This window comes from Erinaceus europaeus, chromosome 5 (assembly GCF_950295315.1).
Source record: "Erinaceus europaeus chromosome 5, mEriEur2.1, whole genome shotgun sequence".
Taxonomy (NCBI): domain Eukaryota; kingdom Metazoa; phylum Chordata; class Mammalia; order Eulipotyphla; family Erinaceidae; genus Erinaceus; species Erinaceus europaeus.
This window is the reverse complement of record NC_080166.1, coordinates 39455686-39477842: the sequence shown is the minus strand read 5'-3', so window position 1 is coordinate 39477842 and position 22157 is coordinate 39455686. Positions and strand designations below refer to the sequence as shown.

Here is a 22157-nt window from a genome sequence, read left to right as displayed (position 1 = left end):
GGTTGTGTATAGTGGTGAGCATAGCTGCCTCCCTGATGAGAGTGACCAGTGATGGTGGAGAGAGGGTCTAGGTCCAACATATCTATGTGGGAATCTAAAGATTCCCTGACTAGAGCCCCAGATGATGGGGTGGACTGGTATTGATAAAAAGACCATTCCTTTATTCAGCTTTCACAGTCCTTCATACAAGTTTCACAGGCTATACTTTCATAGTACTTTCTGATGAGGTTATACTTTCTCCCAGTTGTTAAATCATTGAGTGCCATTTGTTGTATCCAAATCAGTACTGGGTTTATGGGATCTGGCTTCAAATTAGGGAGGGAATAAACCTAGGTTTTAAGTCAAACATAAGTGAACCTTAAGTATTACTGCATTTTACTTGCTTGATGACTATAATAAGGGAACAATAATTGCTCTTTAGTTGATATATGCATATACTTTTGTCAGCATATCTCTTTGCCAATTGTTTGCAGTATTTCTTCTAAAGATTATCAAGGGGGTGATATTAATGCTATTGCTGTCTAACACCATCTTCCCAGACAATATTTTTAGTCCACCTGCATGTTATCTATTAGACTTTGGCAAAAATTTCTAAAGTCATGGTCCCCTTAGAATATACCTAAAATAGGGAGTCGGGCTGTAGCGCAGCGGGTTAAGCGCAGGTGGCGCAAAGCACAAGGACCGGCATAAGGATCCCGGTTCGAACCCTGGCTCCCCACCTACAGGGGAGTCGCTTCACAAGTGGTGAAGCAGGTCTGCAGGTGTCTATCTTTCTCTCCTCCTCTCTGTCTTCCCCTCCTCTCTCCATTTCTCTCTGTCCTATCCAACAACGACAACAACAATAATAACTACAACAATAAAACAACAAGGGCAACAAAAGGGAATAAATAAATAAAATAAATATTAAAAAAAAAGAATATACCTAAAATAGATTTTCTAGCTTCTTCCAACCCAAAGACCCCCTAATTTCATCTGCCCTATTCTTATTTTGGGGGATCTATTTATTAAACATTTTGTCCTGCTTTATATCTTACCACCTTTCAGCCACAAAGTTGCCGATACTATTATTATTCCATCATGTCTTCCTGGATAGATGACCTCACTAATGTGTTCCAAAGTCTCTCTTGTCCAGAGACCTACCCCCACTAGTAAAACATAGAAACAGGCTGGTAGTATGGACAAGTGAAACTGGAACACACAGCCACGTCCAGTGTAGAAGAAATTATAGAAGCCAATAGAGTAGAACTGTGGTGGTGGAAACTGACTGTGTGGAATTATGGGATTTTACCCCCATTATCTAACAATTGTGTTAATCACTATTAAATCACTAGTTAAAATTTTCAAAAAGTGGGAAAAAAGGCCAGAGAAGAGTATTAAAAAGTTATGACTTAAAAAGTTATGACTGAAATGTAGCTATAATGAAAACATCTATACAGTCATATTTTATAGCATTTAAATGGAAGTAATTATGCAAATTTAAGAAGTTGTCAATACAGGGAAATCTGCCTATAAGAAATGGCAGTGTGATTCTAGCTGCAGGCCTAATTTACATAATTCTACCCAGCCAGTAGGGAGACAGGGGTTCAAACCCTTACGCAGTTCTTGCACTTAGTACTTTGTACACTTAACTGGATGTGGCACCATCCAGCCCTAATATATATATATTTCTTAACTGCTGAGTAGTACTCCATTGAGTCTATGTTCCCTGCTTTTTTTGTCCTTTTTTTCCCTCTGTAATTATAAGACTCAACTGAATTATTTTTATTTCTTTGTTAAAGGCTTTTTTTTCACCTTAACTTTAAGTAATCCTCACAGCTTTGTGTGTATGTGTGTGTTGTTGTTGTTGTTGTTGATTTGTTTTCTAAGATTCTAGACTTTTAATCAGGAAAACAAACAGACACAGACCAGAGAAGCTGTGGACCATTTGTACAAATTTAATTCTAGTTAGAAGCTGATGCCCATTTTTATTTACTTTTGAACCCTGACTTCACTTCCTTTCTAAGCCTATTATAACTTCCAGGTGTGTTCCCTTTTTTCCTCTTCCCTTTCAGGTTAAGGGAAGTAGGACCTGACTTCCTTAGGTCTTCTCAGTGATGAGACAGAAATAACCTCTGAGGCAGAGATTTAGGTAAAAGGGCTCTTTTGAATTAATTTGTATGTAAAACTTACATAGATATAATTACCATTTTTCATTCACCACTTTTCTTTTTCATTTAACCTTGGCTTATAGTATTATAATATTTTTAGGTGTATAGTTCCATACCTACATAACATATAATTATCTCAGCCTTATCTTCTGTCATGACTAGCAAATCTCAACTCCATTTGCACATATTTTTCAGAGTACATAGTGTCATTTTGAATTATTTTAATGTGCTCAAAACCATCATTGAGGTCTATTTTACCCTGGGTATGCTTGACTATTTGGATAAACATGTAAGATGGGACTGGAATGCTTTGTAGTTTGCCAAATGAAAACACTACAGATTATAGAATCCTGGGTTCCTAAGTTAAAACTAATGAACAGCACTCTAGTGATTTGGGGGACTTATGTGAGTGTAAATTCTTGCTTTCTACCAGAGATCTCGGCATGAAAAGCTCTGTGTACCTTTTCCCTTTTCTTCTTTTTTTGTCTTCTACCAGAAACAAGTATGAAAAGCTATGCATACCTTTCCCCTTTTTTTCTTCTTTTTTTGTCTTGGATACCTCCTTTTTTACTTTTTTATTTGGACCTGCTGGAGGAGATCTTTCTTTTGTGTCTGCTGGTGGGCTTTCTTTTTCTTCATCCATGAGCCTCTGGTGAAGCTCGGCAGCCAACTGGTTACATAAGAGTAATATTTCAGTGAGTTCAATACTTAGGAAATATGATAACCTTTGGGATTTAGTTCTAGTGTAATCTCGTTAAGCCACATTCCACTATGAATAAACACACAAAGTATGCCATCTTTGTGGAACATACATTTTAACAATCATACTTAACTGGAAATCTGACTCTGTTCACAGATGTGACCTCCTTGTAACCATCTATGTAGAGACAAGTTCCTTTCTCAAACTAGCCTGCACTTCACCCTTACATTTCTCATTGCCACCTAGTATTGCTGTTAAACAAAATGTAATTTCTTAATTAAACTAAAATTTTAGTTGAAGATTAAATTAAACAAATTTTATTAATGTTGAATTGTTTAAAAATATTTTCTATATAAGTATGTATTTATTGTTGGCATTATGGCTTAACAACATCTAACTGAAGAGAAGGAAACTTTCAACAGTATATGGGGGGTGGGGCTAAAAATAAAGCAGGTACACTATACATGTGAGCTATTTTTCTGCCCTAATTTCTTAAATCTCAATAACCTATAGATTATATATTTGTTTACTACCAAATTCCTACTATCTCTTAGCCTCTTAGCCTTTAACCCAGGACATTCTACTATAGTGGCATATACATATGTATATGTATGCCCTATTTAGTTTTTAAGACATTTGCTGCTAACTTTATCTATCTTTATGAAGTTTTACTATTTCAGAAGTGTATTTTATGTACATGTATGGCTTATGCATAAAATAATTAAGATTTTTCTTTTCTATTTAATTTATAATCAATGTATTTATTTAGGCTAACAGGGCTTCACTGGTGCTTTGTGAATACATAATTCTACCACTCTAGTTGATATCTTATGTGTTTGTTTTAGAGGTGAAAGACAAAGAGAGACAGAAGGAGACAGACAAAAGAAGAGATGCAATAATATTGCTTTACTATTTGCAAAGCTTCCCCTTTTTCATGTTGCTTCTGTGTGGTGGTTGGGGGTTTGAACCCATCTGGATCTTTGCACCTGATTAAATTCTGGGTAAGATTTTTTATACTCCAAAACCAATTTTGTGGGATATGTGCCCTACATTAATTTGACTTATGGGTATTTGAACACTGGACTTAAAATGGCCTGTCCCATAGGATGGCATTACAAGATATCTTTTATCCTCCTTTTCTTTTCCAGCTCCCTCTATTGAGGTCAGGGGTTTAAATTTGCCTGCATCCTAGCATCCACTCCTTTCATTCTCACAGGTTCCCTGGTTTGAGAGATAATATGGCCAGTCCATCCTAAGTGAAGAAAGATAAGAGATGAAGCTGCTGCAGGGGTCACCCTATCTTTCTTCTGAGGTGGGCCCTGTGCTTCAGGAAGCAGAAAAACTTCTCTGGAATTGTGTGTTTGTCTCACTCAGGTCATACCTATTCCTGAAGTTTGTGTCAAGAGACAGTCTTCAGCTCTGGTGAGACATTTCCTAGCTCATAGATTCCCTTAATTCCATTTTGGGTGGTGCACTTCCTAAGAAATCCACAGGACCTAGATATAGACCAGGACCCATGATATAAAGTACATGTGCACACATATCTATAAGTTTAGGGAAAATGAATATCTTAATGTAAAATTGCAAAAGCAAGGAGAAAGATTTTTAAAAGACATAATAAAGTATTTAATCTAATAGTTTCTACTTAGACCTAAATACCCTCCTCACCTACTTACTATTTCACTTACCTCAGTGACTCTAAGGTTAACCTTGTCAAACAAAGTAAGGACTACAAAAACTGGATAAGGAAAAGAGACCAGTAGGCTTTAACGATGGCTCTTTTGGTTACTATTTGGAACAACAATGGTAAGGTCTGCCCCACTCTGTGAACGGAGGCTGGGTCAGCATACTCTGCCATTCAAGGAAGAGAGGTCCTGAAGTGAGTGCAGCCTAAAATATTCCTAGCTATGACCATGGAATGCAAGCTCAGACGACAGGGATACAGAGGTTACACAGGCTCCTGTGCCTAATATGGGCACCAGATCAGGTAGATGGGGTTTACGGTTAATGGTATACAGTTACTTTTCTCATATTGGGAGCTACTCTCTTCCCTGATCCAGCTTTCTAGTCCTATTTCTAACTGTGACACCCTCTCTCCAGACAGTCCACCTGCATGTTAGGTATTGGGCGCAGGCAAAAAATTAGTAAAGTCCCCTTGGAATATACCTAAAATAGATATCCTAGCTTTTTCCTAAATGGAGACACCAAAGCTCATCCACTCTATTCTTATCTTTAGTTTATTAATTATTAAACTTTTTTTCTATTTTATATCTTTTTAAAATTTATTTATTCATGCCTTTTGTTGCCCTTGTTGTTTTATTGTTATAGTTATTATTTTTATATGATGTTGGCGTTGTTGGATAGGACAGAAAGAAATGGAGAGAGGGGAGGGATTCTGGAAGATGGCAGAATGAGAAGCTCCTAGTGGCTTGAGCTCTGACCACATCTACTGGAAACAGTAGGATTTTTTGCCTTTAGTAGGCCAGTAAATAAGGGGTCCTAGCAGTGACACCAAGGAGGTGACTATAACTCAATTTGGGTTAGAAAATAGAATAAAAAGAAAGGGAAAAAACTTTTTCTTTTAAATTATTATTCCCGAAGCATACTCCTTCCCCCCTGCCCCCCCATAACCAGTCCCTAGGGACCAGAGATCTGCTCCTAGCAAGCTCCCCTGCTGAGATTCTTTCTTTACCAAGATTCCTGTCCCACCAGGGGGTATCATTCATTCTAATTCTATTCCCTTCTGAAACCTTTGGCCTTTTTTCTTTCTAAGTAGCCAACCAGCTGCCTCTGCTCAGGGGGCCTGAGGCAATCTGGAGCCATCCAAGCTGAAGACAGGACAGGTTTTTTACTCTTTTCTATTTTATTATCAATACAAGATAAACATGTACCCCTTTCCCCCTCTCCTTCAGGTTGACCAGAATTAACTTTAGTGTATTTTCCATTGCTAGGGGACTGGGTGTCTTATTCACTGCTAAAATAACTTGTTTCACATTTCCTACTGCCTCTACCCATTCTTTCCTTCACCCCCCACATAGCTAATTAAATAATAATAAATAAATAAATAAATAAATAACTCTTTCCTTTCAATGCTCTTTTATTACTGTTCTTTTTCTTATCTTTTTCTTTTTTCTCTCTTTCTTTTTTCTTCTTTTTCTCATTCTTGTCATCCTTTCTTCCTTCCTCCTTCAGCTTTCTGATTTCACTGATACACATTTGGGAATTATTTTGGGGAAGAAATATGACTCAGAGTGGACGCTCTCTATGTGTATCTCTGCTCTACTTCCCTTTCTGCTTTAGCCACCCCTAGAATATACAGTGGATATTAGATTTGCATAACTGTCTATTCCTGCTACTCTTGTCTAGTCCTGAAGTTTTTTTTTTTCTTTCTTAACAATCAGCTGCCTCTGCTCAGGAGGCTTGAGGCAAACTGGAACAGGTTTTTAACCCTGCTCTATTTTATTATTAATATTATATAAAGGTGTATCTCTTTCCACTCCTCCTTTAGGTCTACCAGAATTAACTCTTAGGGTATCTTTCATTGCTAGGGGACTAGGCATCTTCTTCATTGCAAGAGGAACTTGTTTCACTACTCCTACCTCCTCTACAGACTCTCCCCTTCTCCCTCCTCCTAGCTAATTAAAAAAATAAAATAAAATAAAAAATAAATTAATCAATTAAAAACTTTCCTTTCACTGCTCTTTTATTACAGCTCTTTTTCTTATCTTTTTTCTTTTCTCTCTCTTGTTTCTCTTTTTTTTTCTTGTCTTCCATTTCTTCCTTCCTTCTTTGACTTTCTGAATTCACTGATATTCATTTGTGATTTACTTGGGGGAAGAAATCTGACTCAGAGTGGACTATGTGTGTATCTCTGCTCTACTTCCCTTTCTCCTCTTGCTACCCCTAGAATATACAGTGGATAGTAGATTTGCATAATTGTCTATTCTTGCAATCCCTTATTTCCTTTCTCTTTCTTCTTCACTTGGACTCGGTTGCCATTTTTTCATGGACTAGAAACATTGTTTGGCTAACTGGTAGTGATTAAACTGCTTCAATCCTTGGTTCAGTTGCTATTGTAATTCTTGAGGTGAGTGATTGCATTTGTAATAAAGGTATTGAGTACAGAGTTGCTTGTACTCAAAATACAACAACTGAGGAACAACAGAACATAAAAATAAGAAACACATAAATCAAAAATATGAGTAGATCAAAAACAAATAAAACTGCTACTCCAATGAATGAAGACAAAAGCCCAGAAGAAACTACAAATTAGCCAGAAGTAACCATAGGTAAGAAAAGTATGCAAGCAATAAAAAACTTGTTAATCACAGAAATGAAAACAACATTTGAGGAAAGGAATGGCAGTATTAGGGAAACAACAGTTGAGACCCCCAAGGTAAATAATGATTATCTTGAGGCAATTAGAGAACTGAAAGCTGAAACAGCTGAACTGAAGAAAGAAGCTGAGGGAAGGGAAAACAGACTAACAGAAGCATAAAACAGAATTAGTTAGACAGACTATGACTTAGAGAAAACTAACAAAGAGGTGAAAAGGCTCAAAATGAGATTGAGAGACACTGACAACAACAACAGAGACATGTGGGATGATCTCAAAAGAAGTAACATTTGTATAATTGGAATGCCAGAGGAAGAAAGAGAGGGAGGGGAAGGAAACATTCTAGAGTAAATAACAGAAGAAAACTTTCCAGACCTGAATAACAGAAAGGACATCAAGATTCAAGAGGCCCAGAGAGTTCCAAACGAAATCAACACAAACCTCAAGACACCAAGACACATCATAGTCACAATGAGAAGAAGTAAGGATAAAGAAGGATCCTAAAGGTAGGAAGAGAGAAACAAAAAGTCACATACAGGGGAAAACCCATAAGACTATCAACAGACCTCTCCACTCAAACTCTAAAAGCCAAAAGAGAATGGCAAGATATCTATTGAGCCCTGAATGAAAAAGTGTTTCAACCAAGGATAATATATCCTCCTAGACTTTCATTCAAACTAGATGGAGGGATCAAACCTTCTTAGACAAACAACAGTTAAAGGAGGCATCCACCAAAAAACTTGCCCTGAAAGAGGTTCTAAAAGACCTCTTATAAACAAGAACATCACTATAATACTTGCAATATATCAGATCAAACAAAGATTTGTTGAACAATGGCATTACAATACATTAAATCCATAAGATCAATTAATGTCAATGGCTTGAACTCACCCATAAAAAGGCACAGAGTGGGGGGATGGATCAGAAAACATAACCCAACCATATGCTGTTTGCAAGAATCCCACTTGACCCAACAAGATAAACACAGATTTAAAGTGAAAGGATGGAAAACTATCATACAGTCTAATGGAAAACATAAAAAGGCAGGAACAGCCATTCTCATCTCAGACACAATAGATTGTAAATTAAATTAAGTAATAAAAGATAGACAAGGACATTACATAATGATTAGAGGATCAATCAGCCAAGAAGACTTAACAATTATTAACATCTATGCACCCAATGAGGGACCATCTAAATACATCAAGCACATACTGAAAGAATTTCAAAAATACATCAATAGTAACACAATAATAGTGAGAGACTTTAATACCCCACTCTCCACTTAGACAGATCAATAAAGCACAGAATCAACAAAGATACAAGAGAATTAAATGAAGAGATTGACACACTAGACCTCTTGGACATTTTCAGAGTCCTTTACAACAAAAAAACTGGAATACACCTTCTTTTCAAGTCCACATAACACATACTCAAGGATAGACCACATGTTAGGCCACAAAGACGGCATCAATAAATTCAAAAGCATTGAAACCATCCCAAGTATCTTCTCAGACCACAGTAAAGTAAAACTAACATTTAACAACAAACAGAAAATTATTAAAATTCACAGAATTTGGAAACTAAACAACATACTGCTTAAGAACCACTGGGTCAGAGATTAACTCAAGCAGGAAATTCAAATGTCACAGGAAACAAATGAAAATGAAGACACAACCTATCAAAATATTTGGGGCACAGCTGAAGCAGTATAGAGATAAAAACTTATAGCCATACAATCACATATTAAACAAGAAAAACCTCAAATGAATGGCCTTACTGCACACCTCAAGGACTTAGAAGAAGAGGAACAAATGAACCCTAAAGCAGCCAGAAAGACAGAAATCACTAAAATTAGAGCAGAAATAAACAACATCGAAAATAAGAGAACCATACAGAAGATCAATGAAGTCAAATGTTGGTTCTTTGAAAGATTAAACAAAATTGACAACCCCCTAGCCAGACTCACCAAACAAAAAAGAGAGAAGACTCAAATTAATAGAATTGCAAATGATGGAGGAAATATCACAACTGACACCACAAAAATCCAGAGAATCATGCGAAACTTCTATGAAGAACTATACGCCACCAAGCTAGAGAATCTGGAAGAAATGGAACAATTCCTAGAAACATATGCCCTTCAAAAATGAACCTAGAAGAACTACAAAACCTAAATGCACTAATCACAGACAAAGAAATTGAAACCATTATTAAGAATCTATTCCACAACAAAAGTCCTGGACCAGATGGCTTCACAAATGAATTCTACAAAACCTTCAGGAAACAGTTAATACCCATACTCCTAAAGCTTTTCCATAAGATTGAAGAAACAGGAATACTCCCTTCCACCCTCTATGAAGCCAACATCAACCTGATACGAAAAGCTGATAGGGACACAACAAAAAAGGAAAACTACAGACCAATAACTCTGATGAACATAGATGCCAAAATATTAAACAAGATCTTGGCCAACGGATACAGAAGCACATCAAAAAGATTGTTCATCACGACCAAGTGAGATTCATTCCAGGAATGCAAGGTTGGTTCAACATCTGTAAGTCAATCAATGTCATTCACCACATCAATAAAAGCAAAGCCAAAAACCACATGATTATCTCAATAGATGCAGAGAAAGCCTTTGACAAAATCCAACACCCATTCATGCTCAAAACTCTACAAAAAATGGGAATAGATGGGAAATTTCTCAAGATAGTGGAGTCTATATATAGCAAACCTACAGCCAACATCATACTCAATGGACAGAAGCTGAAAGCATTCCCCCTCAGATCAAGACTAGACAGGGCTGTCCACTGTCACCATTACTCTTCAACATAGTATTGGAAGTTCTTGCCATAGCAATCAGGCAAGAGAAAGAAATCAAAGGAATACAGATTGGAAGGGAAGAAGTCAAGCTCTCATTATTTGCAGATGATATGATAGTATACATAGAAAAGCCTAAAGAATCCAGCAGAAAACTACTGGAAGTTATTAGGTAATATAGCAAGGTGTCAGGCTGCAAAATCAATGTACAAAATCAGTGGCATTTCTTTATGCAAACACAAAATCTGAAGAAGAAGAAATCCAGAAATCACTCCCATTTACTGTTTCAGCAAAATCAATAATATACCTAGGAATAAAGCTGACCAAAGAAGTGAAAGACTTGTATACTGAAAACTATGAGTTGCTACTCAAGGAAATAGAAACTGATACCAAAATGGAAAGATACCATGCTCATGGAATGGAAGAATAAATATCAAAATGAATATTCTCCCCAGAGCCATATACAAATTTAATGCAATCCCCATCTAACTTCCACCAAGCTTCTTTAAGAAAATAGAACAAACACTATAATCATTTATGTGGAACCTGAAAACACCTAGAATTGCCAAAACCATCTTGAGTAAAAGAAACAGAAATGGAGGCATCACACTCCCAGATCTCAAACTATACTATAAAGACATCATGGTACTGGAAACAAAACAGCATGGTACTGGAACAAAAATAGGCACACAGACCAGTGGAACAGAACTGAAAGCCCAGAAATAAATCCCCACACCTATGGACATCTAATCTTTGATAAGGAGGCCCAAAGCATTAAATGGAAGAAGGAAACTTTCTTCAATAAATGGTGCTGGAAAACTGAGTTGAAACATGCAGAAGAATGAAATTGAACCACTTTATCTCACCAGAAACAAAAATCAACTCCAAATGGATCAAAGACCTGGATGTTAGACCAGAAACAATCAAATACTTAGAGGAAAACATTGGTAAAACAGTTTCCCACCTACACACACCTCAAGGGCATCTTTGATGAAATAAACCCAATTGCAAGGAAGACTGAAGCAGAAACAAATCAATGGGTCTACATCAAATTGAGAAGCCTCTGCACATCTAAAGAAACTATTAAACAAACAAAGAGACCCCTCACAGAATGGGAGAAGATCTTCACATGCCATACATCAGACAAGAAACTAATCACCAAAATATATAAAGAGCTCAGCAAACTTAGCACCAAAAAAGCAAATGACCCCATCCAAAAATGGGCAGAGGATAGGAACAAAACATTCACCTCAGAGGAGATCCAAAAGGCTAGTAAACATATGATAAACTGCTCTAGGTCACTGATTGTCAGAGAAATGCAAAATAAGACAACACTAAGATACCACCTCACTCCTGTAAGAATGGCATACATCAAAAAGGACAGCAGCAACAAATGCTGGAGAGGATGTGGGGACAGAGGAACCCTTTTGCATTGCTGGTGGGAATGTAAATTGGTACAGCCTCTGTGGAGAGCAGTCTGGAAAACTCTCAGAAGGCCAGACTTGGACCTTCCATATGATCCAGTAATTCATCTCTTGGGGTTCTACCCCAAGGACTCCATAACACCCAACCAAAAAGAGGTGTGTACTCCTATGTTCATAGCAGCACAATTCATAATAGCTAAAACCTGGAAGCAACCCAGGTGCCCAACAACAGATGAGTGGCTGAGAAAGCTGTGGTATATATACACAATGGAATACTATGCAGCTATCAAGAACAATGAACCCACCTTCTCTGAGCCATCTTGGACAGAGCTAGAAGGAATTATGTTAAGTGAGCTAAGTCAGAAAGATAAAGATGAGTATGTGATGATCCTACTCATCAACAGAAGTTGAGAAAGAAGATCTGAAAGGGTAACTAAAAGCAGGTTCTGACTAAATTGAAAGTGGGGCACCAAAGTAAAAACCCTGTGGTGAGGGGTAGACATGCGGCGTCCTGGTCTGGTGGCGGGTGGGATGGGACACCGCCTTTGGTGGCGGGAATGGTGTTTACGTACACTCCTAGTAAAGTGTAGTCGTATAAATCACTAGTTAATTAATATTAGGGGGGTAAATTAATTGTATATCTAGAAGTTTTTAAACCACAGACTGAGTCTTTTCAATATATAGACTGTGTATTTGATATGCGGACTCTCTCAAAAGCCTAGACAAAGTAGATCAGAAGCAACCAATGGCACAGCAATATACAAGATACTGGGTACTATACAGCAAACCCTAACAAAATGACTTTTCAAAGTTAAGCCCATTACCAAATAATGTGATGATTACATTAACTATCGATTGTCTTTTTGAACCCTAAGACAGCAGGAACCTCACATCTCCACGATATAGCCTCTACTTCTCCCAGTCCTGGAACCTTAGGATAGGGCCCACTTTCCCGCATGCTTCTCCCAATCCATATCAAGTAATATTGCATCTGCTGATTGCTACCTAATCAACACAACACTTTCCACCTCAACATGCTTCAGCTCAGACTGTGTCCAGAGACTTCTCGTGTAGAATGACAACTCTTCAGCTTCATTACTCAAGTGAGACCTTTCCTTTCATAGTATTCTCTAATTCCATCCCAGGTGGTTCACTTTCTAACAAAGTCACAAAACCTAGATATACACCAGTTTCTGTGAGAGAGAGCATATGTTCACAGGTATCCATAAACCAGTGCAAAATATATACCTGAAAGCAGAAGTACACTAGAGTTTGCAGTCAGTACCCCCCCCCCCAAAACTTCCTCTCCACTATTCCAACCTTTGGGTCCATGATTGCTCAACAATTTGTCTGGCTTTGTATGTTAACTCTCTTTTTCAGCTACCAGGTGCCAGATGCCATCAGGATGCCGGCCAGGCTTCCCTGGACTGAAGACCCCACCAATGTGTCCTGGAGCTCCGCTTCCCCAGAGACCCACCCTACTAGGGAAAGAGAGAGGCAGACTGGGAGTATGGACCAGCCAGTCAATGTCCATGTTCAGTGGGGAAGCAATTACAGAAGCCAGACCTTGCACCTTCTGCAACCCACAATGACCCTGGGTCCATGCTCCCAGAGGGATAGAGAATGGGAAAGCTATCAGGGGAGTGTATGGGATATGGAGATGAGGTGGTGGGAATTGTGTGGTGTTGTACCCCTCCACCCTATGGTTTTGTTAATTTATCCTTTCTTAAATAAAAAAATTAATTAAAAGAAAAAGAAATGGAGAGAGGATGTTAAGACAGAGAGAGGGAGAGAAAGATAGATACCTGCAGACCTGCTTCACCGCTTGTGCGCCACCTGCTCTTAACCTGCTGTGCTACTGCCTGACTCTCTTCTGCTTTATATCTTAATGGTTTTTCAGCCACCAAGTTTCAGATACTACCTGACTTCCCTGGGCAGATGACCTCACCAATGTTTCCTGAAACCCTACCTTTCCAGAGCCCTGCCTGGCTATGGAAAGTTAGAAACAAGCTGAGAGTATGGATCAACCTGCCAATGCCCATGTCCAGTGGAGAAGCAATTACAGAAGCCAATCCTTCCACCTTCTGCACCCCATGATTATTCTGGGTCCACATTTCCAGAGGGATAAAGAATAGGAAAGCTTCCAATGGAAGTAATGGGATATGGAACTCTGGTGGTGGGAACTGTACTCCTCTTATCCTACAGTCTTGTTAATCATTATTAAATCATTATTAAATAAAAAAAAAAAGAAAAGAAAGAGTGGGCCAATAGCTTTTAAAAGTGAAGAGCATAAGCAGGGCCAGGTGTTGGCACATCTGGTTAAAGCACACACATTACAGTGCACAAGGACCAGGGTTCAAGCCCATGGGCCCTACTAGCAGGGGGTTAGCTTCACAAGTGGTGAAACAGGGCTCAAGTGTCTCTGTCTCTCTCCCTCTCTACCTCCCCTCTCAATTTCTATTTCTATCCAATAATAAATAAATAATTTTTTTTAAAGGTGAAGAACATAGATGGACACAACCCTAAGAAATGAGAATTGAGAGGGACTAGGCAGTAGTGCAGCGTGTTAAGCGCACATGGAACAAAGTGCAAGGGCCAGTGAAAGAATCCTGGTTCTAGCCCCCGGATCCCCACATGCAGAGGGGTCGCTTCACAGGCAGTGAAGCAGGTCTACAGTTGTCTGTCTCTCTCTACCCCTCTCTGTCTTCCTGTCCTCTCTCAATTTCTCTCTGTCCTAACAACAATGATAAACAAGGGCAAAAAATGGAAAAAATAGCTTCCAGGAGCAGTAGATTCATAATGCAGGCATTGGCCCCAGCAATAAACCTGGAGGCAAATAAATAAATAAATAAATAAAAATGATAGTTGAGAATGGAAAATGAAAAACATAGTATGGAGCAGAATCAACACATGCGTGCACACTCTAAAATCATAATTAGGCAACTGGTGAGGAATCAGGACTCCACAGAACTTTACTTACCTAGTAAAGAGTTTAATGTGTCCAAGCCTAATGTTATTTCTGAGAAGAATTTGATGAGAGGGGAGGTGGAAAAGGATGCATTTAGAGGCAAGTATATAGAAAGATGGAAAAGACTCCATTGAAGACATTTACAGTATAGTATATGAGACTGACCAGCCAACTTCTGCCCCCCTACCCCTAACTGTTGGTATGCATGAGACCCCTTCTGTTTCATTTGATTTAAATTCCCCCTGCTTAACACTATTCTATTTACATAACCACTTCATTCTATTTACATAACCACTGTTAACAAGTTCCACCCTCCCTCCAGGGCATTTGTGGTTCAGTGATAGGATTCTCACCTAATCTGCCCCCTCTTTGTCACACTCTGATTTTCACCAGTCACTTTTCTCTCCACCCTCTCTATGTCACATCCTGTTTCCACCCTACTTGGGAAGTATATATAAAGACAGCATTGTGAGTTTTAGACTACTGTACTTTGAGTTTAACTTAGCTCGTCTTAGATTGTGCTGCGTCCTGCATGAATAAAGAGATACTGCCTACAGCTCAACCATGAGTCCCTGGTCGTCTGTTACCCGCCCGTGAAGCCAGCCCGGCGAAAGCAACATAACCTGTCGAAAACAACACCTAACCACAACCCAGTTCTGACTTAATCTTCCATGACTTGGCATATGACTGTCCTATGAGTGCTAATCTTGGTCCACTTCTCTAGAAACTCCAATACTCTCAAGAGGTGAAGCAGCTCTATTTCTTGGTGTTCTCCATAGCTTTCAGTGCTTGTTTTGTCCTCATAGGGGATACCCAACAAATGTTTCATCAATGAAATTTCTTCTAAAATTCTTATATTTTGTAGAACACTTTGTTTCTTCACTATCAGAAGAATCTTAGAGGGATACGAAAGAGGGTGAGGGCAAGTCAATTATTTTTTTTAATCTGATGCCATTTTGATAAAAATGATTTTATCATATATACTTTACTTTGAAATTCTTGGTAAAGCTGAAAGCACACTTGTTAGCATCCTCTGCCACCACGACTCCAAACTACAAGCAATTCATTTTCTGAATCTGTTCCTGTAAAAACATAATAAGCTAGCAATTTCCTTTGAAATTGGATTCTTCTCCTTTGTAAACATCCTGTGATGATGATGATCATGATGGTGATAATGAAACAATTATTATCATTCATATGTTTTGTCCACTTCTTTTAAAGACCTTGGGTCCCTTTCAAAAATTAACATAATTCACAACACATCTAGCTTGCAAGACTAAAGAAACTCTAGAAATAATACCTTGAGATTGTGGGTGTTACATATGACTGATTTATTTGAAGTTTTGCATGCCTACTAACTAGAAATTTTGCCAAAATTAACATACCACATTAAGTGGGTAGTTCATGGAAAAATGACTATGTAGAATAAAGCCTGTGTTCAAGTGTTCACATTTCAATTGCACCGATCTTAGCTGGTGCTGTTTTTGTATAACAAAAAATGAAATCTGTTTCATTTGGAACTCAAAGCTCACTAAAGGTCATGTAACACCCCTGTTTCATTTGGAACTCAAGCTCATGTGATACCATAGTCACAAATATCTACTAGAAATATAAAAGCAGGCAGCGCTAATTACTAAGTAGTGCTTGTCCCTGCGCCTTCTATGCAATTTTTACAAGTTCATATGGGAAAGAGTGTAATAGTGAATAAAATTCTCACATATTGAAATGCCACATTTTACAATTTTGACAACACCTATATATACAATATTTTAGATATTTTTAAATATTTAATAAAAGACAGTATGTCTCTTGTTTTATAAATGAGAAGTTAAAGACTCAGATACATCAAATAATGTTTCTAAATTTACACAGCTTAATTAATAAATGTGTTCTTTGTGTTCTGTAACAATGTTTTAGAATATACTATCCCCAGGTAATTTTAATGGAGTCATAGGCTTACATTTTATATATTACGTTTATTTTAGCTCAATAAGAATACTAATTCATGTTTTATGAGAGATTCTGGTTTTTCACTCTCTGATATTTAGTAGTTGTGGTCTTTGTGGTGATCATCAAGGATATTTCCATCATCACTAGTATTAATATCAGCAGCAGCATCATAGCAGAAAGTAACAACTCATATTGAGAATAAATCACTAACCCATAGAGATACATGCAGTCCTATGTTCATCACAGCACTATTCACAATGACCAGGCATTAGCAATATCTAAGTGCTCATCAACTTAAAAAGATGTGTTGTATTTCTTAGCTGTAAAAGGGTGATATATGCCATATGCAACAATATGAGTAAATCTAGAGGATATGATGGGTAGCAAACTGGTTCCAAGAATAACAAACACTTTATAAATTTATTAATATATAAAAGAAAAACAAAACATAGGGATGAACAAAACAAAATGGACTCTGGGAAGGGAGGGGGCAGACAAAGAACTAGAATCCTGGTGCATGATGGCGGAAAAGGACACCAGTTGGGGGTAACAGTATTTCATAAATACCGAGGGAGATGAGAAATTGTACCCACATGTCAATAAACATTCCATAAACTTCTAACCAACCCCCGATAAAATGATATACAATAAAAATAAGTAATTAATTAATGAATAAAAAAAGACAAGAGTAAAATGACGATTAACAGAGTGGATGGGGGAAGTAGGGAGATAAATAAGGTAAATGGGGTCAGTTGAATGCTGATAGGCAGAAATTAGACTTTTGGTGACAAACATAGTGAAGTATAGTTATTAATATATATGGCTATATATCTGAAACCTATACATTAATACAAACCAGTGTCAATCCATTTTATTGGCATGATTAATGATTTACAGTAAATATAATTTTTGGTACATGTGTAAAATTTCTCATTTTTCTGCATAACATAATCAACCCAGGCCAGGTCCTCCTCAATCATCATGTACCCGCTAAGGCACCACCTCCCTAGTCCTTGGGTGCAATACACCCAAATCAGTCCAAGTTCTGTTTTGTGTTTCTCAGTTTCTAAACCATTCTGGATCTTAGTTTTCTTCTGTGAGGAAGACAATGATTCTACCTCTGTGTGTGACATAAGTAAAATGCCAAAGACTGCTAATTGAAACACTATGTGGATATAGGCCACAGGTGTCTGTTGTTACCTTGGGAATATGATTTCTTGTTTTTCTATTTGCCCAGTTTTTTTTATATAGAACAAATTAGTCAAGGTTTCTTTTCAACTTGGGAATATTTCAAAACATTTTTCCTAAATAATCACTATTCTTAAGGATGTGAACTACTTTCTATTATTCTTTCTTCCCCTTCTGGAGATATTTAGCACTCATTAATAATTTATTATATATATTTTAATAAATGTGAGGTGAATTATCATTAATAATTCATTATTTGTTTTAGGAGAATACTCAACTGTCTTTGAATGTCTAATTTATAACCTTTCATAATTATGAGAATTTCTTGTTTCTAAGAACTTCAAACATTAAATACTTTAGGGTTTTATTCTTACAGATGAATCTCAAATCACCAAAAAAGTTACACACATCCTGCCAATTATATTGTACTTATTAAGAACTGAACTAATTTTACATGTGAGCACTTAGAATCACGCTGTGTAATTTCTGTATCCTTTTTAAGCTTATCTTTTAAATATGCAAAAGATTATTTGCATTAATATTTTTTAGCTAAAAAAGAGATTGAGAGACACTGAAAACAACAACAGAGACATACGGAATGACCTCAAAGAAGTAACATTTGCATAATTGGCCTACCAGAGGAAGAAAGAGAGGAAGGGGAAGAACACATCCTAGAAGAAATAATAGAAGAAACCTTCCCAGCCTTAAACAACAGAAACGACATTAAGATTCAAGAGGCCCACAGAGTCCCAAATAGAATCAGTCCAGACCTGAAGACATAGAGACACATTATAGTTACAATGGAAAGAAGTAAGGATAAAGAAAGGATCCTGAAGCCTGCAAGAGAAAAACAAAAAGTCACATCCATAGGAAAACCCATAAGACTATTAGCAGACTTCTCCACTCAAACTTTAAAAGCCAGAAGAAAATGGCAAGATAGCTATCAAGCTCTCAACGAAAGAGGGTTTCAACCAAGAATAGTATATCCTGCTAGACTTTCATTCAGACTAGATGGAGGGATAAAACCCTTCTCAGATATGCAACAGTTGAAGGAGACAACTATCACCAAGCCTTCCCTGAAAGAGGTCCTAAAATATCGCCTATACACAAGAACATTACCAAAAACTTCCCATATATCAGAGCAAACAAAAATTCTTGAATAATGGCACTGCAATGCCTTAAATACATAATATCAATAAATGTCAATGGCTTAAGTTCACCCATTAAAAGGCACAGAGTAGAAAAATGGATCAGAAAACACAACCCACCTTACCCAAGAAGACAAACACAGACTTAAAGTGAAAGAATGGAAAACTATCGATAGGCTAATGGACCACTGAAAAAAGGCAGGAACAGCCATTCTAATCTCTGACACAATAAACTTTAAAATGAATTAAGTAATAAAAGGTAGGCATGGTCATAGCATATTGCTAACATTGGTACTTAATAAATGAGTGTCATTGGAAGGAAATGTAATAATTAGCACTGCTTACCATCTGAGATATTGCTAAAGAAGCCTGTTGCCAGGTGTCCATTACCATCTTCTCATCTGCCTCAAAGTTTAACTCTATGTTTTCTATTGAGAAATCGATCTTATCTCTCAATATGTTTTTTGGCTTGATTTTAGATGTAGCTGACTCTGGAGAAATGGATATTCGAGGAACTAGTGGAATTCTTTGGAAAACAAAGAAAAAGAAAAATATTTTATTTAACAATAGTCTATTCTTGTGATTATGCTTCTTTAATAATTTTATTTTCTTGTTTTAATTGTGCTTATCAAAGTTTTACTGGAAATATGCTTCAATTGAGAAAAACAGTCAAAAGCTATATTTAAATTATTGCAGAATGGAACGTCTTATTAATAAGAGGGAGCTAGAAAGAAACAAAGAAAAATAGCATTTTCAGGCTTGTTTGGATAAAAATAAACAATGGTAGTTACAAGGAAATGCAATTTTAAAACTCATCCAAAGCATAAACTTATGATAAGGGAATAAACCAGTTATAACAAAGCAAACAAAACAGAACCAGGCACCATTTATTTTTTCAAGTGACAGTTCAAAAGCAAGACATGACGATGTGAATACTTCAAAGGGGACATCCTATGGAAACAATAAGGTTTTGGCATGGATAAAAAAAAAACTTTGTCTGCCCTTCTCTTATATGTAGATAATAATGTTTTCTTTGTTCTGGAAAGCACTATAAGAATAGGAGCTCGGGGAGTCGGGTGGTAGAGCAGCGGGTTAAGCGCATGTGGCGCAAAGTGCAAGAACTGGCATAAGGATCCTGGTTCGAGGCCCGGCTCCCCACCTGCATGAAAGTTGCCTCACAAGCGGTGAAGCAGGTCTGCAGGTGTCTCTCTTTCTCTCCCCATATCTGTCTTCCCCTCCTCTCTCCATTTCTCTCTGTCCTAACAATGACAACAAGAATAACTACAACAACAATAAAAAGACAACAAGGGCAACAAAACAGAAAATAAATAAATAAATAATTTTTAAAAAAAGAATAGGAGCTCGGATCAGGCAAGAGAGTAGCTCCCTAATATGGGAAAGGGGTATAAATATTGTTGACTGTAATCCCCATCGATTTTATGTGATCTGGGGTCCATAATTAGCGTAGGAGCCTGTGTGACCTCTACATCCCTTTAGATCTGAGCTCACATTCTGTGGTCATGAGTAGGAGCATCCCATGCTGTCCCAGTATCGACCCATCTTCCTCAGGTGTAGCATAGAGCATGTTGTCCGTCCTCCCTTCAGAGGATATAGAACATTCTCTACCATTGTTGATCCAAGTTGAGGGCAAGGTCCTATGGGGGCCCACAAAGGGGTGGAATGGCCTGATAGTGATTAAAGAGTCATCGTTAAAGCATGCCAGTCTCTTGCCCTTATTCAGCTTTTGCAGTCTTTGCTTTGATAAGGTTAGCTTTGGAGTGAGTGAGAGAACTGCAGTAAGTAGGTGAGGAGGGTAACTAAACTAAGTGGACGCTATTTCATTATGAACTAGATTCTGACTCACTACAGACTATTGTGTATTTTTGCTTTCAGGTATATATTTTGCCCTAATTTATGGACAACTTTTCCCAACCATGACATCATCTACCCCAGACAATAACTAGGATCCACCTGCATATCAGATTTCAGGCTCAAGCAAAGAAAAGAAAAAACTAGTATAGCTACAGGCCCTTTGAAATATAATTAAAATATGCCTACTAGCTATCTACAAAATGGAGGACCCCAACACTTCATCTGCACTATTCCAGCCTTAGGTCTATGATTGCTCAACAATTTGTTTGACTTTGTATGTTAACTCTCTTTTTTGCCACCAGGTTCCAGATGCTAGCAGGATGTGACCAGACTTCCCTGGATAGACAACCCCACCAATGTGCCTTGGAGCTCCACTTCCCTAGAGCCCTTCCCCACTAGGGAAAGAGAAAGACAGGCTGGGAGTATGGATCCACCTGTCAACACCTATATTCAGCAGGGAAGCAATTACAGAAGCCAGACCTTCAACCTTCTGCATCCCACAATGATCTTGGGTCCATACTCCCAGAGGGTTAAAAAACAGGAAAACTTTCAGGGGAGGGGATGGGATACAGAGGTCTGGTGGTGGAAACTGTGAAGTTGTACCCCTCTTATCCTATGGTTTTGTCAATGTTTCCTTTTTATAAATAAAAAATTAAAATAAAAAAATAACAGGAGCTCATCTTTCTTTTTTCTGTTCTCTAAAGTATATTTATGTTTCTATGAAAAAATCTTAAGAGTTGTTCCTAGGAACAATCTCTTCCAGAAGGATCCCAGGATCTCCAAAACTAACAGAGGAGAGAGACAGAGACAAGAGAGAGAGAGAGAGAGGGAGAGAAACTGCAGCTGGGATCCACTTCTGTGAAGGAAAATACAAAGGCCTTTCAGCTTGGACAAAACATGCAGAGAAGGGGACCAGGTGATGGTATGCTTGGTTGAACACACATAAGGATATATAGCATCTTGAAAGGTAATGTGTTGAAGTTCTACAACTCACCATTTTCTATATAGGAACCATTTACAGTTTAAATAATTTTAAGTCTCAGCCACTGAGACACACTGGAGCCCCGCTTCTTCTGAGCCCCACCCCACTAGGGAAAGAGAGAGACAGTCTGGGAGTATGGATCCACCTGTTAATGCCCATGTTCAGTGGGGAAGCAGTTATAGAAACCAGACTTTCCACCTTCTGCATCCCACAATGACCTTGGGTCCATACTCCCAGAAGGTTAAAGAGTAGGAAATCTATCAAGGGATGGGATGGGATAGGGAGTTCTGGTGGTGAGAATTGTGTGGAGTTGTACGCCTCTTATCCTATGGTTTTTGTCAGTGTTTCCTTTTTATAAATACAAATCAAAAAATTAAAAATCATATAGAAAATAAATTTGAGGGGAGGAGGCAGTGGCACACACTAAGTACACATAATAGGAAGAACAAGGACTGGGTTCTGCTCTTCATCTGCAGCAGGATATAAGCTTCACTAGAAACTAACCAGTTCTGCAGGTGTCTCTCTTTCCCTCTATTTCTCCTTCTGCTCTCAATTTCCCTCTGTTCTGTCAAATGTAATAGGGGAAAATGACCACTTTTTGCAGTGCCAACTTGACACTGAG

General features: G+C 37.8%; 1 protein-coding gene across 1 annotated transcript in view; it reads right to left on the bottom strand.

The window, feature by feature from the left end:
• Nucleotides 1–22157, bottom strand: part of SPEF2 (sperm flagellar 2) — a 305327-nt gene that overhangs the window by 68574 nt on the left and 214596 nt on the right. Inside the window, exons 26-27 of the mRNA XM_060191863.1 lie at nucleotides 19027–19207; nucleotides 2670–2817 (exon numbers count right to left, since the gene is read on the bottom strand). Coding sequence (XP_060047846.1) covers nucleotides 2670–2817; nucleotides 19027–19207 — 329 coding nt within the window. The remainder of the gene's footprint in view (nucleotides 1–2669; nucleotides 2818–19026; nucleotides 19208–22157) is intronic.